The 18,842-nt window shown below is 46.8% G+C and overlaps 1 protein-coding gene across 8 annotated transcripts in view; it reads left to right on the forward strand.

Annotated features, from left to right (window-relative positions):
* The first annotated feature begins 3,783 nt into the window (after positions 1 to 3,783).
* ACTN4 (actinin alpha 4) overlaps positions 3,784 to 18,842 on the forward strand; it is a 76,942-nt gene continuing 61,883 nt past the window's right edge. For 6 of the 8 annotated variants that reach the window (XM_080643437.1, XM_080643435.1, XM_080643438.1 and 3 more), the window contains exon 1: positions 3,784 to 4,095. In XM_080643437.1, the coding sequence (XP_080499563.1) occupies positions 3,934 to 4,095 (162 nt within the window). In that variant the 5' untranslated portion in view covers positions 3,784 to 3,933. The remainder of the gene's footprint in view (positions 4,096 to 18,842) is intronic. The other 2 variants (XM_080643436.1, XM_080643444.1) reach the window with 2 other exon arrangements.

An 18,842-nucleotide genomic window follows, 5' to 3' on the forward strand; every position in this document is an offset into this window, starting at 1 on the left:
CTCTATCCACTGAGCCAAACCGGTTAGGGCTTTTTTTTAATATATTGATTTTTTTTTACAAAGAGGAAGGGAGAGGGATAGAGAGAAACATCGATGAGGGAGAAACATTGATCAGCTGCCTCCTGCACACCTCCTACTGGGGATGTACCCACAACCAAGGTACATGCCCTTGACCAGAATTGAACCTTGGACCTTTCAGTCCACGGCCGATGAGCCAAACTGGTTAGGGCAGGAGCCATGTCATATATATATATATATATATATATATATATATATATATATATATACACACACACACACATACATACACACACACACACATATATATACATATATATTGATTTCAGAGAGGAAGGGAGAGAGAGAGATAGAAACATCAATGATGAGAGAGAATCATTGATCAGCTGCCTCCTGCATGCTCCCTACTGGGGATCAAGCCCACAACCCAGGCATGTGCCCTTGGCCAGAATCGAACCTGGGACCCTTCAATCTGCAGGTGGACGCTCTATCCACTGTGCCAAACCAGCTAGGGCAGGAGCCATGTCTTTTAATCCCCATCCCCAGTAGAAAACCTGGAGCTTCTGGAGTCTTGACTGCTCTTTCTTATCTCTGCCCTCCCCCAACCCCAAATTCATGACAGAAAGTCCTGTCAGCTCTTGTTTTTCCAAAACCCCCTGCCCCTCCGCAGCTCTCTCTTCCTCCAAGCCTCTGGTCCTGTTCACCCTTATCTGGACCATTGTAACAGCCTTCTCACTGGGCTTCCTGTGCCCAATCCACCTTCTACGGTCTGTTCCCTTCATGTAACCAGGGGGACCCTTTGCACAGCTGAATCAGATTCCAGCCCTGCTTAAAATCCTCCCTTAACTTCCCATTGCATTTAGAATAAAATTTATGTCAATCAGGTTTCAATTAAAAATTCAAATTTCTCATCACGGTTTTAAGTCCATTCATTCACCTAGGATTTATTAAACTTCTATCTTGTGTGAGATGCTGCGTCAGAGACTAGGGATACAGCAATGACCAAAACAAAAAGCCCCACCCCATGGATGACATTCTTGGGAAAGAGACAGATAAATGCAATCAATCAATCAATCATGTAATGTATTATATGGTAATCCATGCTTTGGAAAAAAATAAGCAGGAAAGATATGAGATGCTATTTTAAATAACGTGGTCAGGGAATATCTCACTGGGGAGGTGATGTTGCCTCAGAGACCTGCAGGAGAGGAGGCTGTGAGCCCTGGGGATTCAGTATCTAGGGAAGGTGATCCAGACAGTGGTAACAAGGTATCACCAAGTATAAAGACTATGAAGCAGGACCAGGCCTGCTGTGTTCCAGAAACAGCAAGGAAGCCTGCAACGGAACAGGAGCTCAGAGAGCAAGGGGCAGAGTGGGAGGTGAGCTGGGAGAGGAAATGGGGACCAGAACGTGGAAGACCTGTGGGTCTGGCTAATGCCACAGGAGTCTCATTCCTTTCAAAGGCTGGGCTGGGCTGGGCTGGACTGGGCTGGGCCAGGGCAGGGGAGACTTCTGCACCTTTGCTCCTTTCCTTGATTTTGACATTTTCTGAGTGTAGTCCTAGGGGCGGAGGGGAGGAGGGTTCTGGGCAGAAGAGGGAGGGACTTGATCTGACTCAGGTGTTCACAGGCTCCCTCTGGCTTCTTGTGGGAAAGGGGCTGGAGAAAGCTGGGAACTGGTGAGGAGGCTGCTTAGTGGTCCAAGCAAAGACAAGGCTAATGTAGGTGGGACCAGGTGGGGCCATGGGGGCAGGGGAAAGTGGGTGGATTCTAAATATACTTTGAAGATGGAACTGACAATTTCCTGAAGAACTGGATATGGGGTGTGAAGACAAAGAGGAATCAAGGATGATTGCAAGGTTTGTTGCCTGTGCAGCTGCAAGGATGGGGGATTCATTCACAAGACGGGGAAGACTGTGAGGTGATCAGATTTTGGGAGGAAGATCAGGAGCTCAGCTTTATTTTTTATTATTATTTTTGTTTGTTTGTTTGTTTTTTGGTATAGCAAAGGTGGAGATTTATTGAAGAACAAGTACAGACTCCCTCATAGGGAGGGGGAGAAGGGTCCCCTATTATTATTTTTTTAATGTGGGATGTCATTTATTTATTTACTTTTTAAAATATATTTTTTATTGATTTCAGAGAGTCAGGGGGAGGTAGAGAGAGATAGAAACATCCATGATGAGTGAGAATCATTGATCGGCTGCCTTCTGCACAACCCCTACTGGGGATCAAGCCTGCAACCTGGGCGGGTGCCCTTGACCAGAATCCAACCAGGACTATTCAGTCTGAAGGACCACACTCTATTCACTGAGCCAAACCAGCCCGGGCAGGAGCTCAGCTCTATATATTTATTTATTTATTTATTTAATATATTTTATTGATTTTTTTACAGAGAGAAAGGGAGAGGGACAGAGAGTTAGAAACATCGATGAGAGAGAAACATCGATCAGCTGCCTCCTACACACCTCCTACTGGGGATGTGACCGCAACCAAGGTACATGCCCTTGACCGGGATCGAACCTGGGACCTTTCAGTCTGCAGGCCGATGCTCTATCCACTGAGCCAAACTGGTTAGGGCTCAGCTCTATATATTTAAACTAGAGGCCCGGTGCATGAAATTCATGCACAGGGGGTGGGGGAGGTTGTACCTCAGCCCAGCCTGCACCCTCTCCAATCTGGGAAATCCCTCTCACAATCTGGGACTGCTGGCTCCCAACCACTCACCTGCCTGCCTGCCTGCCTGCCTGATTGCCCCCTAACCACACTCCCCTGCCAGCCTGATTGACACCTAACTGCCCTCTCCTGCTGGCCTGGTCGCCCCTGACTGCCCTCCCCTGCAGGCCTGGTTGCCCCCGACTGTCCTCTCCTGCAGGCCATCTTGTGGCAGCCATCTTGTGACCACATGGGGCGGCCATCTTGTGCGAGGCCATGATGGTCAATTTGCATATTATCTCTTTATTATATAGGATTTGAGATGCCTATTAATGTGACAAGGTCGCTTATCTGTATGCATTAACTTATTTATTCTTGTCCACCATGTTAGCCACTTGAGAACTAGCCACACTTATCATGCCCAGCACCCCGCCCCCAAGAACGGGGCTTGGCAATATAGGAGTTCAGTTAATGTTTGTTGAATGAAAGTCCAAAAAGTTCTCTACCTTCCCAGTCAGCCAGTGTCTATTCCACTTTACCTAACCTAACTCCACTCTCCATTTCATGAATCCTTCTGATTTTTGTTCGGACGTCCTCCTCCACGAAGGCTACCCTTACTACTTCACATTTAAGCTCATGTTTGATTTTTCTCAATAACACGTTTCACCTTCGAATATACTATATACATCTTAAAATTTTGTTTGTTGACTCCCTTCACTAGAAAGTAGCTCCATGAAGGCAAGGATTTTTGTCTATCTTGTTACCTGCCGATGCGTAAAACATGGTCTGGCACACAGTAGGCGTTTAATAAATACTTGCTGAATTTGTGTTGCCGAGCGGGACTTCATTCCCCGCCTGAGCAGGTTAAGGCCTGAGGACGAGACTCGCCTGGTGAATCATTCCTGACTGGCCGCGCCCACACGGCGAGACCGCGCGCGCTCCTGCGGGAGAAGGGGCGCGGCTCCTACAGGAGCCGTAGGGGCGGCGGGGAAAGTGGACTCTGCGCAGGCGCCGAGCTTCCCGAGGACGGAGTGTCCAAGTGCTTTCCAGGGCTGCAGGCGCGCGCGCGGGAGGGCGGCGGCGGCGGCGCGGTGCGCAGGCGTGGCGGGCAGTGCGCAGGCGCGGGCCGAGGGCGGGCTGAAGCAGCTGAAGCGGCGGCGGCGGCAGCGGCAGCGGCAGCGGCGGCAGCAGCAGCTCGGGCAGAGGGGCGGGAGCTGAGGCGGGAGCAGACCGGCTGGTGGGCGAGCGAGAGGCGGCGGAATGGTGGACTACCACGCGGCGAACCAGTCGTACCAGTACGGCCCCAGCAGCGGGGGCAACGGCGCCGGCGGCGGGGGTAGCATGGGCGACTACATGGCCCAGGAAGACGACTGGGACCGGGACCTGCTGTTGGACCCGGCCTGGGAGAAGCAGCAGCGCAAGGTGCGCGGCCTGCGGGCCAGACCGGCTGGAGGGGGGCTTCTCAGGGAGGCTGGGGGCCGCGAAGGGGGTTGGAGGGTCTGTGATGGGAATTGGGGTTCCTGAGAAGGAATTGGCAGATCTGGGGGTGGGTTTGGAGTCCTGAAAAAGAATTGCAGAACTTGAGCAAGAATTGGGACTCAAAAAATAATTGGCGGCCCAGTTATTTGGGACTGTGGAAGTCTAAGGAAAAGGACTCGGGGAGCCCGATGAAGTAATTGAAAGGTTGGGCGGGGAATTGGGGAAACCGAGGAGGTGATTGGAGAATCTCAAATGGAATTGGGGTCTGAGGCGACATGGAAGGGCTGGGTACTAAGAGAAACGGGGGAGTCGAATTTGCGGGTCAGGACAGGACTGGGGTTGAGGGAGTCTGAAGAGGAGCTGGAGGGCGGAGGGGTTATTTGGAGTAAAGAAAGGTTGGAAGGGGGTTGGGGTTGTGGGGAGCAGCAGGGTGGGGGTGCTGAAGGGAACGAAGGTTCCGGAAGGCTGTGATGGAGTGGGATAGTGAGGAAGGGATTGAAGAGCAAGAGTAGTGGGAGGACCAAGATTGGGACGTGGGAAGGAGAGGGGCTAAGGAGTGGGTGTGGAGACGTGGGCTGGGGTGCGGGGATGGGGCGGGTGTGAGGGAGGTCTGGGCAGGGACCTGTGAACAAGAAGTTCCTGAAGGGGTGAGGTTTATTCGGGTGCCCCCTTTTGAAGGGAAAAAGGGGGAGATAGACATAAGGAATGGCTGCGGGTGGGAGAGGCTGCAGGGGATAGAGAGCATTTGGCATTATTTTGGGGAGGATTTTCTGAGAACTGGTGGAAGGTGCAGCGAAGCCGGAGGAGCCTGCGGGTCTGGGAGAGGTGAGAGCGGCGGGAGCGGGAAGGAGCTGCGGGAAGGCCAATACGGGGCGTGGGGGGGGGGTGCTTAGTGAGGAAAAGGAAGGGCTCACTAGGAAGGCAGTCCTGTGCTGGAGAGACCGGGAAGGCGTTTGGTGGGGCTCTGACGGTGCAGCTCCGGGTTGGAAGTGTGTGCTGTGAAGGTTGGAAAGTAGGAAGAGTTGTGTTGGGGGGAGGGGGGCACGAAGAGCTCCTAAAGCAGGGTCTGTGTTTAGGGGGCACTTTGGGGTGTGGACGCAATTTACGGGGCACTCACAGAGCGAGAGGGAGATAAAAGAAGTGGAAGGTCCAGAGAAGGTGGTGTGTCGGAGCTGGTACGAGAGAGGGTTTGAGCGTGTGCTGAGAGCACTGTGTGTGAGCAGGCCGGCGTGCGGAGGAGGGTGGGAAGTCCTTGGAGTTGGAAGCATTGAATGCGTTCTGGAGGTCTGCATTTTCTTCCCAGGTTTGTTACTGAACAATTCTGTGGTCTTGGGTAAGACCCTGATCTCTCAGTGCAGTTCTCTCCTCCAGTCCTACAAAGATGGACCTGTGTGGTGCTGGGGCTTTGGGAGCAGACTCCGATTTGAGCTGAGGAAAGATGGTGACTAGAAGCCTCTTGGGGGGGTGGTGGTGGTGGTGGTGGTGGTGGGGGTGGTGGTGGTGGTGGTGGTGGTGGTGGTGGTGGTGTGTGCGTGCGCGCGCTTTGGGGCTCTGTGCAGGCAGCCCCGTCTGGAGGGGAAAGGGTGAAGGGAGCAGCTGTTCCAAGCCCTCCCTGGGGTGGGGCCTAGCATAACCTTGGGTAAATTACCAACCTCTGCTTGAATTTCCTCCTCAGTGATGGGGGTGGCATCCTTACCTGTTGCCCCACCTGCCTCAGGGTGGGCAGGTTGAGATAATCTGACTTAGAAATGCTTTTTGAGGGGAACAGGAGATCTATTCTGCAGTTGGAACAATTATTTATTACCTGAGGCAGTGCCGGCTTGGAAAAGGTTAAGAGTTGCCAAGAGACCTGGAAAGTTGGGAGGGGAACAAAGTGCCATGGGGTTGTTTTGGAGAATGTCTGGGATCTGTCTTCTCTTGCTAAGGTGCTTGAGCTCCTGACCCTTTTTCAGGTGGCAGTAAAGGGAAACCTTCCTTCTCCCTCCCTTCTTCCACTGCTCCCTAAGTGACTCCTTTTGCTAGCTCAGTTCCCTCTCTTCTGGGAGGTAGAGTGTATGCTCCTTTGTGGTTATAGGCTTCCTTCACACGGGGTGAGGCTGGGGCACCATCCAACTCTGGGTTCACCAGAACCCCAAGGCCTTGCTGCTGTGTGTCATTTTCCCTCCTTCCATCCTCAGTGACCAGGCAAGGTTGAAGGAAAGGGTGGCTCAGTGTGTTGTAATACAAGTGCTTTAGATTCTCAGTAAGGGCCAGGTTCCAGTACGTCCTGCTTTATACCTACTACAGCAAATATCTACACATAGCTGTTCTTTGGGGGAAAATTTACTTCATTGCTGTGCACTTTCCTATTATGGGGTAGGGATCCTTTATGAAAAGAGGAAAGAGTAATGGAAAGGAATATGTACACAAGTTTGTGCTGTTCTCTTTCTTTTTTTTTTTTTAAATATATTTTATTGATATTTTACAGAGAGAGGAAGGGAGAGGGATAGAGAGCTAGAAACATCGATGAGAGAGAAACATCGATCAGCTGCCTCCTGCACACCTCCCACTGGGGATGTGCCCGCAACCAAGGTACATGCCCTTGACCGGAATCGAACCTGGGACCCTTCAGTCCGCAGGCCGACGCTCTATCCACTGAGCCAAACCGGTTTCGGCTGCTGTTCTCTTTCTAAGAGGACCCTTCCCCTACTCCACCCCCACACACCCAAACAGGATAGTTGGATTTTTCTATGTTGCAGTGTTGCTTTAGTGAATGACAGATTGCCTTCTTGCCTCTTCAAGGCTGAGCCACTAGTCACAGGGAGAATGGCAGTTCTGTAAATGTCTTGTGCATACTCACTCTAAAAAGCTGTGTCCAGGACATCCGTAGGCCCTTAAATCATGTGGAATTGAATTCTTCTAGGACTTAAACAAGGATTGGCTCAAGTCACAGGGTGTTTGTGGCTCCTGTGGTTCTTATTTTTACCTAAAGTTTTTACCTTTGCTCTGACTTCTAGGGACCTCTGTAATCAAGGCATTTCCTGATAAGTAGGTTATGCAACAGTTATGACACAAGAAGACCCTGGAGTTCTGGGGAAGGACAGGTCTGATTTTTGAGTAAGTTCTCCAACAATTATAGTTCTGGGCTACAGTTCCCTCTTCCAGTTTCTGAAAGGAGCTTGGGTAGCCTGGTCACCACCTATTCTCCTGGATAGGTGAGGTCTCGTGACAGCTGCTCCAGAACTTATCACAGCAAGAGGAAATGCCGCCTTTGCTAAGCTTGCATGTTCACCGAAACATCACTGTTTACGGGGCCTTGGTTTAGATCCTGACCTTTGGCTCAGGCTGTATCAGATGTGAGTTAATTATTTGAAAGTTCTGATTGTGTTTTGTTTTTCTCCAAGAAATTGATTTCAGAGAGAAAGGGTGAGGGAGAGAGAGATAGAAACATCAATGATGAGAATCATTGATTGGCTGCCTCCTGCACAACACCTACTGAGGATTGAGCCCACAACCTGGGCATGTGCTCTTGACCAGAATAGAACCAGGAACCCTTCAGTCAGCAGGGTGACGCTCTCTCCTGAGCCAAACCAGCTAGGGCCCAAGAAGGTGTTTTGTGTGGTTTTTTTTTTAGGTTGATGATGGAGGGTAGCTATCTGTTATTTTGTTCCATTACTCTAATTGCTTGCCTCTAAGGATCTGGCTAAGACTAACATGTCCTTTGCAGTTTTCCAAATTGAATAACATACTTACAAAAAAACAAAACACACAACCACCACCACCACCAAACTCTGTTGCCATTTAGAAATAAGACTGGGGCGGGGGTGGGGGACAGGTATACTCTGCCTTCAGGGAGAGGGGTAGGGGAAGCTATTCAGCTGCTAGCACTATATATTTTCCCTCTCCCATGATGTGTTTTAGAACGAGGCTTTTATGATGACTGCAGAAGTGGTGAGGTGTGGGAAGATGGCCTGGGAGGTCAGCATCCCTTGTAGCCGCTCATACTCATTCAGTTGAGAGCTGAAATCTGGTTGGTGGTGTGGAGTGGTGCCCGCTGCTTCATCTAATCTCCAGTAGTTCAGGATGTGGACCCAGGATTGCCCTCTGCCTTTTGAAACACCCTCCCTGGTTCCAGCTTCAGAGACCAATAAGGAGACTACTTTACAGCAGGGAGCTGACTCACTTTTCAGTTGGAAACTGGTGCAAATGGTTTCATTTAATGGCAGCTGATTGCCTGGCCTCGAGTGAGCTGCTGTGTGGGGAAAGTTTGGGGAAAGTTTGGTGAAAGTTTTGGAGGAAAACAACTCAGGAAATCAGGGTGGTGTTTTAATACCCAGGTGCTGCTGCTGCTGCTGCTAAACTCCTGAGATGCAGTCAGGAAGGTCAGTTAAAATGTAGGATTGCACACTCAAAATGTCCTCTTAATCAGATGTCAGGACAGCAGAGACAAGTCTGGCTTACATTCTTAAGCCTCGGGTGGGGAGTTTCTGCCATTTAAACATATACTACAGTCATGGCAGACTTTGGCCAGACACTGCCCATTTTCAGAGTTAACTGAATGAGTGGTGTAAGTTATCTGGCAATGTTATTTAGCAGATGACTGCAAAGAGAATGGAGCAAAAAAAAGAATTGATTTGGGAAGGCTCAAGGAATTTGAGACTGTGAACACTAGGCTTTTGCTGTAATACTGATTTATAGTGTGCTGCAACTTATACAAGCCTTTGACCAGATCTAAGGATTGTTCTTTTTACGGTATATATTTTTTATTTTTTAGTAATCCTCATCTGAGGATATTTTTCCATTGATTTTTAGAGACAGTGGAAGGTGGAAGGGTAGAGACAGAGAAGCATCGATGTGAGAGAGACACATCAATTGGTTGCCTCCCACATTTGCTCTGACTAGGGCCAGGGATCAAGCTGGCAACCGAGGTACATGCCCTTGACCAGAATTGAACCCGGAACCCTTCAGTCCGCAGGCCAACGCTCTATCCACTGATCCAAACCAGCTAGGGCTAAGGATTGTCCTAAAAAAAAAAAAAATTCTCTTGCTGTTTTATTTGTGGGTGTGGGAGAGCAAAAATAATTAGCGAATATCTAACTTTGAAGTTTTCTGAATAGCTAACCTGTCAACATATTTATCTCTTCCCTGATATTAGTATATTCTAGATCCCCTAGCTTTATCCTTATTGCTTTCACTTAGTGATGTCCATGCTCTCATTATCACCTTCAGTCTCTTCCGCTGCCTTTATTTATGTATTTATTTTACAGAATAACAAAAGCACTCCTGTTACCTTAAGCCTTTCCCCTCTTTCTTTTTCATGGAAATAGGAGGCAAGTGATAGCAATTTGGTAATTCAATGGCAGTGGTAACTGAAACACTGACCTACTAAGAAAGTAGGCGGAAGTTTCTACTTGGATAGATACAAATCCCTTCATCCATGGGGTTTGAAAGAAGTCTTTATATCATGGGTGGTTTGAGTCTCCAGGAAAAATTAAAGCACACATATAAGGAAAGTTAGTATTACAGTATTGGCATTTTAGGCACCAGAATTTGCAAAGTGTCTGAAAGTGGCACAAGTAACACTTGCTTTTCTTGAAGAAGGTTTATGAGTTACGTTTTAGTCGGTATCCCAGGTATCAAGTAGTGTAAGGTTCAGTGAATCAAGAGAAACAAAAAATTTAAAATTCCAACCTCTGTTTAAAGAGTTATCTGATTGGGAGGAGAAATTAACCAACTGGCTGGGAGGAGAAGGACCCTGCCTCCTCCAGAAAGTGGAATCTTTGCATACATTTAACTGGCAGGAGTGCTGACACCAGTGTTTGGGAAGTTCTATCCAAGTAGTGGTCTCTGGGATTATAAAAATCCCTGAGACATTTGCCCGGGTGGTGTGCGTTTAGGTTGTGTTGTTCTTTTATGTCCTGCCCCATCATCTCCTTTCCCTCATAAACAACAGATGCCTTTACTTGGAATGTCCGTGGAAAGTCTTTAAAAAGCTGGTTTGTGTAACTTGCTTGCTTTCTCTTTAGTCAGGGAAGCAGTTACTCCGGCCTTTTTCTTAAATGTAATTTATTGAAGTGTTATCTAAAAGTGAGTGGATTGAGCTTCCTTGGGATTTGCTATTTGCCACTTGTTTCTGTATTGGCTCCTGCCTTCCTAGGATGAGTCCTCATGCCCACAGATGTGAGGAACCATCCTGTTTTCAGAAGGAGCAGTGGTTGCTCAGCCAGAGCAGTTGTCCCTCCCACCCCCACCTGCGCTTTTCCTAAACCAGTCATTTGCGATTTTTCCATACCCACTTTTACATACTTTATAGCTTTAAGTCAATTTGTCTTCTTAAACTTGTTTTAAAAGGGAAAGTTGTGAGTGTGGTAAATGGAAAACCCAGCTTCTCTGGCCATAAATAGAAAATGGCAAAAATAAACAGGCTGAAAACAACAATGTTGCTAAATTCTAGCTAGGTATTATTCCTGCTGAAGGCTCTGGGCCAGAGGCCTGCTCCCTTTGTTAAAAAGAGATTGGCAGGCCCAGCTGACAAGGCTCAGTGGTCATGGTTTGATTCCTGGTCAGGGCACATGCCCAGGTTGCAGGCTTGATCTCCATTGTGGGGTGTGTAGCAGGCAGCGGATCAATGAATCAATGATGCTCTCTCATCATTGATGTGTCTATCTCTCTCTTTCTTTCTTTCTGAAATCAATTTAGAGAGAGAGAGATTGGCAGTGCCCTGGCTGGTGTGGCTGTACACTGAAGGGTGTCAGGTTTAGATTCCCAGTTGGGGAGGTACCTGGGTTGCAGGTTCAATCCCACTGCATAGGAGGCAACCAATCAATGTCTCTCTCACATCCATGTTTCTTTCTGTGTCTTTCCTTCTTCCTCCCGCTCTTACACTCTCTCCAAAATTCAGTGGAAAAAATATCCTGGTGAGGATTAACAACAAATAAAAAAATAGTAAACTTATTTAAAATAGAGAGAAAGAGAGAGAGATTGGCAGGTATCGGTGAGGTGCTATCAAGCAGAGACGTCCTCTTTGTAGTAATCAGAAGGTTTATAAGAGAATCAAAGGGAATAACTTTCTCATTGTGATTCAAGATTTAATATAGAATGTGGATAAGCTTAAACTCTACCAAGTGTGCGTGCCACCTTGGAAAAAACTTTATGTCACTGGACTCAGGGCAGAGTGACATACCCAGGAGTACACAGCCCGTTTTGCTTGCCCAGTGTCCTACCAGACTTGAACATGTCACTAATAGCTGGCTGACATGGGATTTATCTTTGCTTCCAAATGTTAGGATTTTTTTTTTTTTTTTTTTTACAGAGAGGAACAGAGAGGGAAAGAGAGTTAGAAACATCTATGAGAGAGAAACATTGATCAGCTGCTTCCTGCACACCTTCTACCAGGGATGTGCCTGCAACCAAGGTACATGCCCTAGACCGGAATCGAACCTGGGACCTTTTAGTCTGCAGGCCGGCACTCTATCCACTGAGCCAAACCAGTCAGGCCTAGGATTTTTTATTTTTTTATTTTTTAGGAAACCAGGGCCACATGGTGAATTTAAGAATTGCAGGTTCAGCACTTGCTCCCCACACACCATTTTTTTTTCTTTTTTAAAATATATATTTTATTGATATTTTACAGAGAGGAAGGGAGAGGGATAGAGAGCTAGAAACATCAATCAGTTGCCTCCTGCACACCTCCCACTGGGGACGTGCCCGCAACCAAGGTACATGCCCTTGACCGGAATCGAACCTAGGACCCCTCAGTCCGCAGGCCGACACTCTATCCACTGAGCCAAACCGGTTTCGGGCCCCCCACACCATTTTCTTTTTTTAAAGAGGAAGGAAGAGGGAGAGAGAGAGAGAAACATCAATGATGAGAGAGAATCATTGATCGGCTGCCTCCTGCACATCCCACACTGGGGATGGAGCCCACACCCAGGCATGTGCCCTGACCGGGAATCGAATCATGACCTCCTGGTTCATAGGTTGAAGCTCGACCACTTAGCCATGCCTCTGGGCACCTTTTTCTTTTTAAGACTCCAGCTTTCTTACACATTTACACTTAAAGTTGGGCTGCTCCCATGCATCAACTATACTGCTACCCCATCTGGGTATTGGAATCCTGAATTCTGAAAGGAAAGCAGTGCTCTCCTGCAGAGTTAAGAAAGGCTTATTTAAATGTTTTTCTTCCAAATATCAGAGCAGAATAGATTCTTTGTCTTCCAGTGGAACTATCCAAATGGTGCAGAAATAGTTGGAAGTGGCAGTTACTATGCAAAACAGTGAAGTCATCTTGGGAAATATCGGTGATGGTGTTGAAATGATTGAATGGGATGCTAGAGCACTAGCAGTACAATAGCATTTGTGTCTACAGCTTTGGGTAGGAATAAAGAAGACACTGTGGTTTGTTTTATGTTATTTAAAGTTTCCCCCCCAAAGGTGTGGGGCTGAGTGATGTTTGTCACTGGCTTTCTAGTGGGTTTTTCTTTTCATCTTTCCCCCATCCCTGACAGCTGTTGAGAGTAGGTAGAAGGCACAGTCCAGGTGGATGGGAAGGCAGGCAGCACTCCTTAATCATTGTTCTCCAAGTGTAAAAGGAACATTTGGTTTTTTAATCTCCAAAAAGCCTAAGGTAAAGAGTTTTTCTTATCTTACCTCCTGTGTAGTAATGAATCTGATTCAGCTCTTAAGAATGTCTTAATTAGTCTGGCCGGTGTGGTTCAGTGGTTGAACGTTGACCTATGAACCAGGAGGTCAGGGTTTGATTTTCAGTCAGGGCACATGCCTGTGATGTGGGCTTAATCATCAGTAAGGGGTGTGCAGGAGGCAGCCAATCAATGATTCTCATCATTGATGTTTCTATTCCTATCCCCTCCTCCCTTCCTATCTCTCTGAAATCAATAAAAATATATTTTAAAAAAAGAATGTCTTAATTAGCAGCCATCCAAGATGGGAGCATGGAAGGAAGTAAAAGAGTTGCCTTTCTTCCTTTCTTTTCTTCTTTCCTTCCTTCTTTCCTTGTTTCCTTCTTTCTTTCTATAATGCTTCATTTTGATGCCTGAAGAAGGCCACTTTGAAGTTAGTAAAAACCTCAGAAGGAAGTTTGAAAGTGATTCAACAACTTAGGTTGTGGAGGTTGCTTCTTCAGCTTGTATTGTTGAAATGACAGGCGTTCCTTTACCAAGCGCTAAGGGCAGTGCTGGAAGTCATGGCCTTAGTATGCCAATGTGTGAACAGTCACACATTAGTGTTCTATCAGTCTAAATCTGGGTGTATGAATGAGAGGTATTTGGTTGATATTACCATAGAAACTGAGTTGCTTACTTACTGTTTTGGGGAGGAGTGCCTTCAAACCAGAGGGAGGCATCTCTAATGGTGGAATGTTGGTTTCACTGGACAGAAATTTGATGCTGCTAACTGGTCTCAGGAAAATACTCTCATGCATGGTGGCCATGCTGGGTAGGGGGACCAGGGACCCCTGTCCCCTGACATAGGACTTGGGCCAGTCCGTTTTATCGACTAGGGGTGTGTATTTGCACATGAGAGAGGGAGAAGAAAAAGTAGAGTACACTGTGAAAGCTGCTGTTGGTTTTGTGGCTGGGACGTATGTTTTTTCTCTAGGCATTTAGAGTTGGAATCTCAGCTATGTGACTTCTCAATAGCAGGGCAAAATGTGCCTGCATCTTTTGCCTGCTTTCACAAACACTGACAAAAAGAACTCAAGTTTCCAGCAAATCCCAGCACAGTTCATTCCATGATAACATTTTTTTAAAAATCCACTTCCTTCCTACTCCAACTCTGACAGTAAATAAATCATTTTCCCCCTTTTTATTCCCCCTTCTTTAAGGAAATGAGCATTAGACTCAGTGTCTGGTAAAAATATTAAATGCTTTTACCAAGTGTGTGTGTGTTTTTTTAAATATATTTTATTGATTTTTTTACAAAGAGGAAGGGAGAGGGATAGAGAGTTAGAAACATCGATCAGCTGCCTCCTGCACACCCCCTACTGGGGATGTGTCCACAACCAAGGTACATGCCCTTGACCGGAATCGAACTTGGGACCCTTCAGTCTGCAGGCTGACGCTCTATCCACTGAGCCAAACCGGTTTGGGCCCAAGTGCTTCTTTGCCTGTTGCCGGCATGACTTGTATTTGGAAGAGTCAGTTGTTGTTTTGTTATTTTAAAATGTTATTAGGTTTGTATGATCTTCCAGTTTTGGCCTATGAAATAAACTCAGTTTCAGAATTCAAAATGTCTGGAAGCAGCCAGCTTGCCAAGCTTGTTCAAGGGCAGTCTGATGAATCAACCCTTCTTACAGGCTGTCTGCTAACCAGTCCTGGAAGGTATCCAGACGGTAAACAAACATCACCAGGATTGTGAGGCAGTATTTTTGGTGTTTTTTTTTTTTGATCATTTGAGCTATGCTGCCAAGTCTGGTAGGATTTGACTTTCTGTAAAACAGAATGGTCTGTATCAAGATGTCTTTTTCAGAGATGTCGGGTCTGAAGTCACCCAATACTGTGTCTACTGGGGGTTGAAAAGGGAATACCTAGACCAGTTTGAAGGGCCTTCTTAGCCATTTTGAGAAACAAACTTTCCCTTTCCTTTTTAATTTTCATTAACTCACAACTCAGGGACAACCCACAGAAGAGAGCTGTGAACCTTTTTGGGGTGATTGGGCCAAAGCTGGGGAAGGTGAGCAGCTCTTACCTGCTGCACAGAAACATTCCAGAGATTCAAAGGGAACAAGTTTTGACCATAAAAATAGACGCTCACAGTGCATTGAGTTCTCTTAGCAGCTACCTTGGACTTGAGAAAGTTCTGGGCTTCTTTAATAAACAACCACAAGGCAGTTCTTGCCAAATACGGCCTGCTACAGGGCCATAGGGTTAGCTTAGGAGCATTTTTTTTGCCTAAAAATAAATGCATGTTCCTATCAAACATTCCAAGCATAGTTTAAACATGAGACGTCTAAGTAGCCATTCAGACTCTGGATTCAGTTATGTCAGAGTGTGGGCAGTTGAGGGGCTTTGGGAGCTGTTCTCTGCTTTAGGATTGGCCACTGGCTACCCTGATGACCAAATGCAAACCATCTTCCATCTCATTTCTATATGTTCTCTTTTTTTTCTTTTCATTTTTATATGTTCTTTATTCACAGGCTGGTGGGAGACAGAGCAAGCATGTGAATAAAATGGGATTTTCAGATAGGATTATGTACCAGGAATTAAATAATAGCTAGCACATTACTCCATACTAGACACTATTCTCAGTGCTTTACATGGACTGACTTGTGTAATCCTGCGAGATAGATGTTGTTACCTTTACAGGACAGGTGCAAAAAAAATGAATCCATGGAAGTTTAAGCCACTTGCGCAAGTGACAGTGTCTGGATTTGAACCTGGAAGGTCTGCCTCTCAAGCCTATGCTTTTATTTTACACCAGTGAGGAGGAGAGAGCCAAGGGAGCACTGGACTAAGGCTGTTCCAAGCAGAGGGAACTAGAGTGTGGAGGCATGGAGAAGAGAAAGAAGGCCAAAGTGGTTCAGGGCAGGGCAAGTTGAAAGGCTGGGCACAGCCAGATCTCTGAGAGCTTTGTTAGAATTGGTGTTGAGGCCTAGAATATGCAAATTTCGTCCTCTAGGCCCGGAACCTCATGCTTCCAAAACTGTCATTGCAACCCTTTCCTCTCAGGCCTCCTGGACAGGCCAGACCAGAACTGACTTCTAAAGTGGGAACCCCAGGACTGTAGAACATTAAACCAAACAAAAGCTTCAATTATCTCTGTGATTATTGCTGCAGGAGACACCTGTGTTTGATTAAAGCCTTGGTAACTTTTAAATCTGGAGTTTTATGGCACTGTGTACTCATATAGCTTTGTAGTGTCTCTCAGGGAGCTTAACTTTTACCCCATTAACAAATTCCAGCCCCCTTCGGTCCCATCAAGAGGCTGCTTGATTTACAAAGCATCTCTGGTAAAGTGTTGTGTTTCCTTCTTTGAAGTGGGAACGCAGGAAGCCTGATTTTTTAAACTGGCTCTTCTCCTAGGTCCTCCCTTTCTCTGTAAATCCCTCTTCCATTTACTCAGTATTTCCCCCTTGTTTTCTTTGGTCTGGGAGACAGGCATGCAGGCCGATTCACTCTGAGGCGTTTAGCTTTCCAGACCCCACTGAAAGCCAATCCAGGAACTCGAAGATTTCATTTGGCCCATGGCTCCCCATTTGAATGCACACCTTGTCAAACTAGTTATGTGGCTTTTACTCAGAGAGGGAGGAACAGAAAGAGCTTGGGTCTATCAATAGATACTCCTGACTGTACACACAGCAGTTAGCAAGAAGCTCATGGATCATAAAAGTCCATTGTGAACATGGGCTGGGATTCTCTCTGCCCTGCCCTTGATGTGATTTGGCAGCAAAAATTAACCTTGTCGACACAATATAAAGGAGGGAATGAATATGAAGGTGTCTTTGTAATGGCATGGCCAGCCCATCTGCTTCATCTGGAAAGAAGATGGTGAGGTTTCCATTCTCCTGGCAGCATACCCATGTGAACTTGTTAAATCTTTTAAGTTGCTGTATAGGAGGGGAGAAAAGTGTGTGTATATGTTTATCCTTATTCTTTAAATAGAAAAAAATAAAACTCCACCTTTATGGAAGAAAGTGTTTGGTAAATGGAAAATGTGCCCAGTTATATAGTCCTACCCCACGTTTGGGATACAGCTGTAAGTTTCCACGGTGGGTAGCTTATGCATTTATGCTGAGCTGAACTTGCTCCAAGCTGTTCCTGCACTTAGAAAAGGCTTTCTTTGCGGGAAGCTGTCTCTTTTTATCACACTGTAAAAACTTGGGAGGTCTTTTGAAAGACCTCAGCAGTTGTCACTTGGGAGCAGAATTAGGGCCCACTGACCAAAATGGGTCTCCATTTTATAGCCAACCGGCATCTGTGTAACATGAGTTAGGGCTTCATGGGCTTTGGAGTCCAGCACTCAGATAGAAACATGACCGCCAGGGCCAGACGACAGCCCTCGCTGGGCCCCTCTGCAGAGGGAAGCTCTGCACCGAGCCTTTGGGGGTATGAGAGAAACCGGAGACCCGGCCCATGATCTCAAGGAGCTCACAGTGTAGGTGGGGAGAGAGCAAAGCCACATGAGACCTCAGGAGGACACTAAGCTGCACATCGACAAGCCCACAGCTCTCTGGCCGTGTCCTGGGAGAGGAGAGGGGTGAATAAGGGCAGGTGGGGTCAGTCATGGAAACTTTCATAAAGGAGGTGAGTGTGCAGGAGGGGTGGGCCTTTCCCCCAGCTTCAGACAGGTTTCTGGGGGCAAGTATTAGGGGGTCCTGTGTGTGCAACTGAATAGTTTCCCTTAGCTGCCTCTTATGAGCAGTCCTACCAGTTCCTTCCCCTGATGAGCATTGTCTTTGTGGAGTTTCACGTTTGAGTCACTATGTTGGGTATTTCTTAGCCATGCCTTATGTGCTCTGAATAGCAAGATCCTAGGTTCTGAATCCGAATCCATTCACAGGCCCTGTTGCTTTCACGAATATAGTGAACAGGTCAGACACCTTCCTATGTGGGAGTCTGCTCTGACTGATAGTTAAAAAATAAAATAAAATAAAATATATGTCTATATTTTTTATTGATTTCAGAGAGGAAGGGAGGGGGAGAGAGAGACAGAAACATCAATGATGAGAGAGAATCACTGATCAGCTGCCTCCAGCACGCCCCATACTGGGGACTGAGCCCACAACCTGGGCATGTGCCCTAACCAGTTATCAAACTCTGACCTCCTGGTTCATAGGTCAACGCTCAACCACTGATCCATGCCGGCCGGGCTGACTGATACTTTTAAGGCATTTGCTTTCAGAATAAGCACAGGCTTCAGAAAAAGAGGAATAGAGAAACTCCCTTCTTATGTTCAAGGGTCTCTCCAAGCTTTGTGCCTTATGGCCCCTCCAGTGTGTGAAGCTGCCACTGCCCCCTGGTTCACCCAAAGCTGGGACTGGTAGTTCTGTATTGAGATCATGGAAATGAATGGGGTTGACTCCCAACAGGCTGTCTGGTTTTGGTGTGCCACAGCTAACATGCTGTCCTTGGAATGAAGGTAGCCTAGAAGTATTGTGCCTTGAGAGTTTATTCTTGCCTGCCAAGCTCAGCTTCCAGGTGCTATTCTTTCTCTAAATAAATGCCTTAGAGCTGGCTTACGGAACTTAAGAACTATCCCAGGAAATACTCTAGTGTGTTTAAAAAAAAAAAAAAAAAACAACCAAAAAAAAAACTCACTCAGATGCTCATGGCTAAATGTTTGACTCAAATACTGCAATGCCCTTGATATGCATTCCCAAACTTGACATACTTGAGTTGCACTCAAGCCCTGCTATGAGATAAAGTTGGGGTGCTGGCCCAGGTTTTTTTCTTCATGTGGTTTCAGGTTTGTTTGTTTTTTCTCTCCTAGATGATGCTTGAGAGCCATGACATAGCTCAGCTCATGCAAGTAACTTAATGGCTAAAATCATCCAGGAGAACCCAGCCTCTATCTCTTAAACTGCCTGAGACCAGTAGGTTTGCCGTGGGAGGATTTGGTGTGGATGGAGAGAATGGCAGGTGTCTCCTGGAATGAACCAGTCTCTGTAGCTTGGGCACTGGAGTCCTGCCTGTGCGTTAGGGAGAGGGCTGCAGGGTATTATCACAGCTTGTTTCTGTTTCCTATTGCATTTTATT

This window comes from Plecotus auritus (assembly GCF_963455305.1).
Source record: "Plecotus auritus genome assembly, chromosome: 10".
NCBI classification, from domain to species: Eukaryota; Metazoa; Chordata; class Mammalia; order Chiroptera; family Vespertilionidae; genus Plecotus; species Plecotus auritus.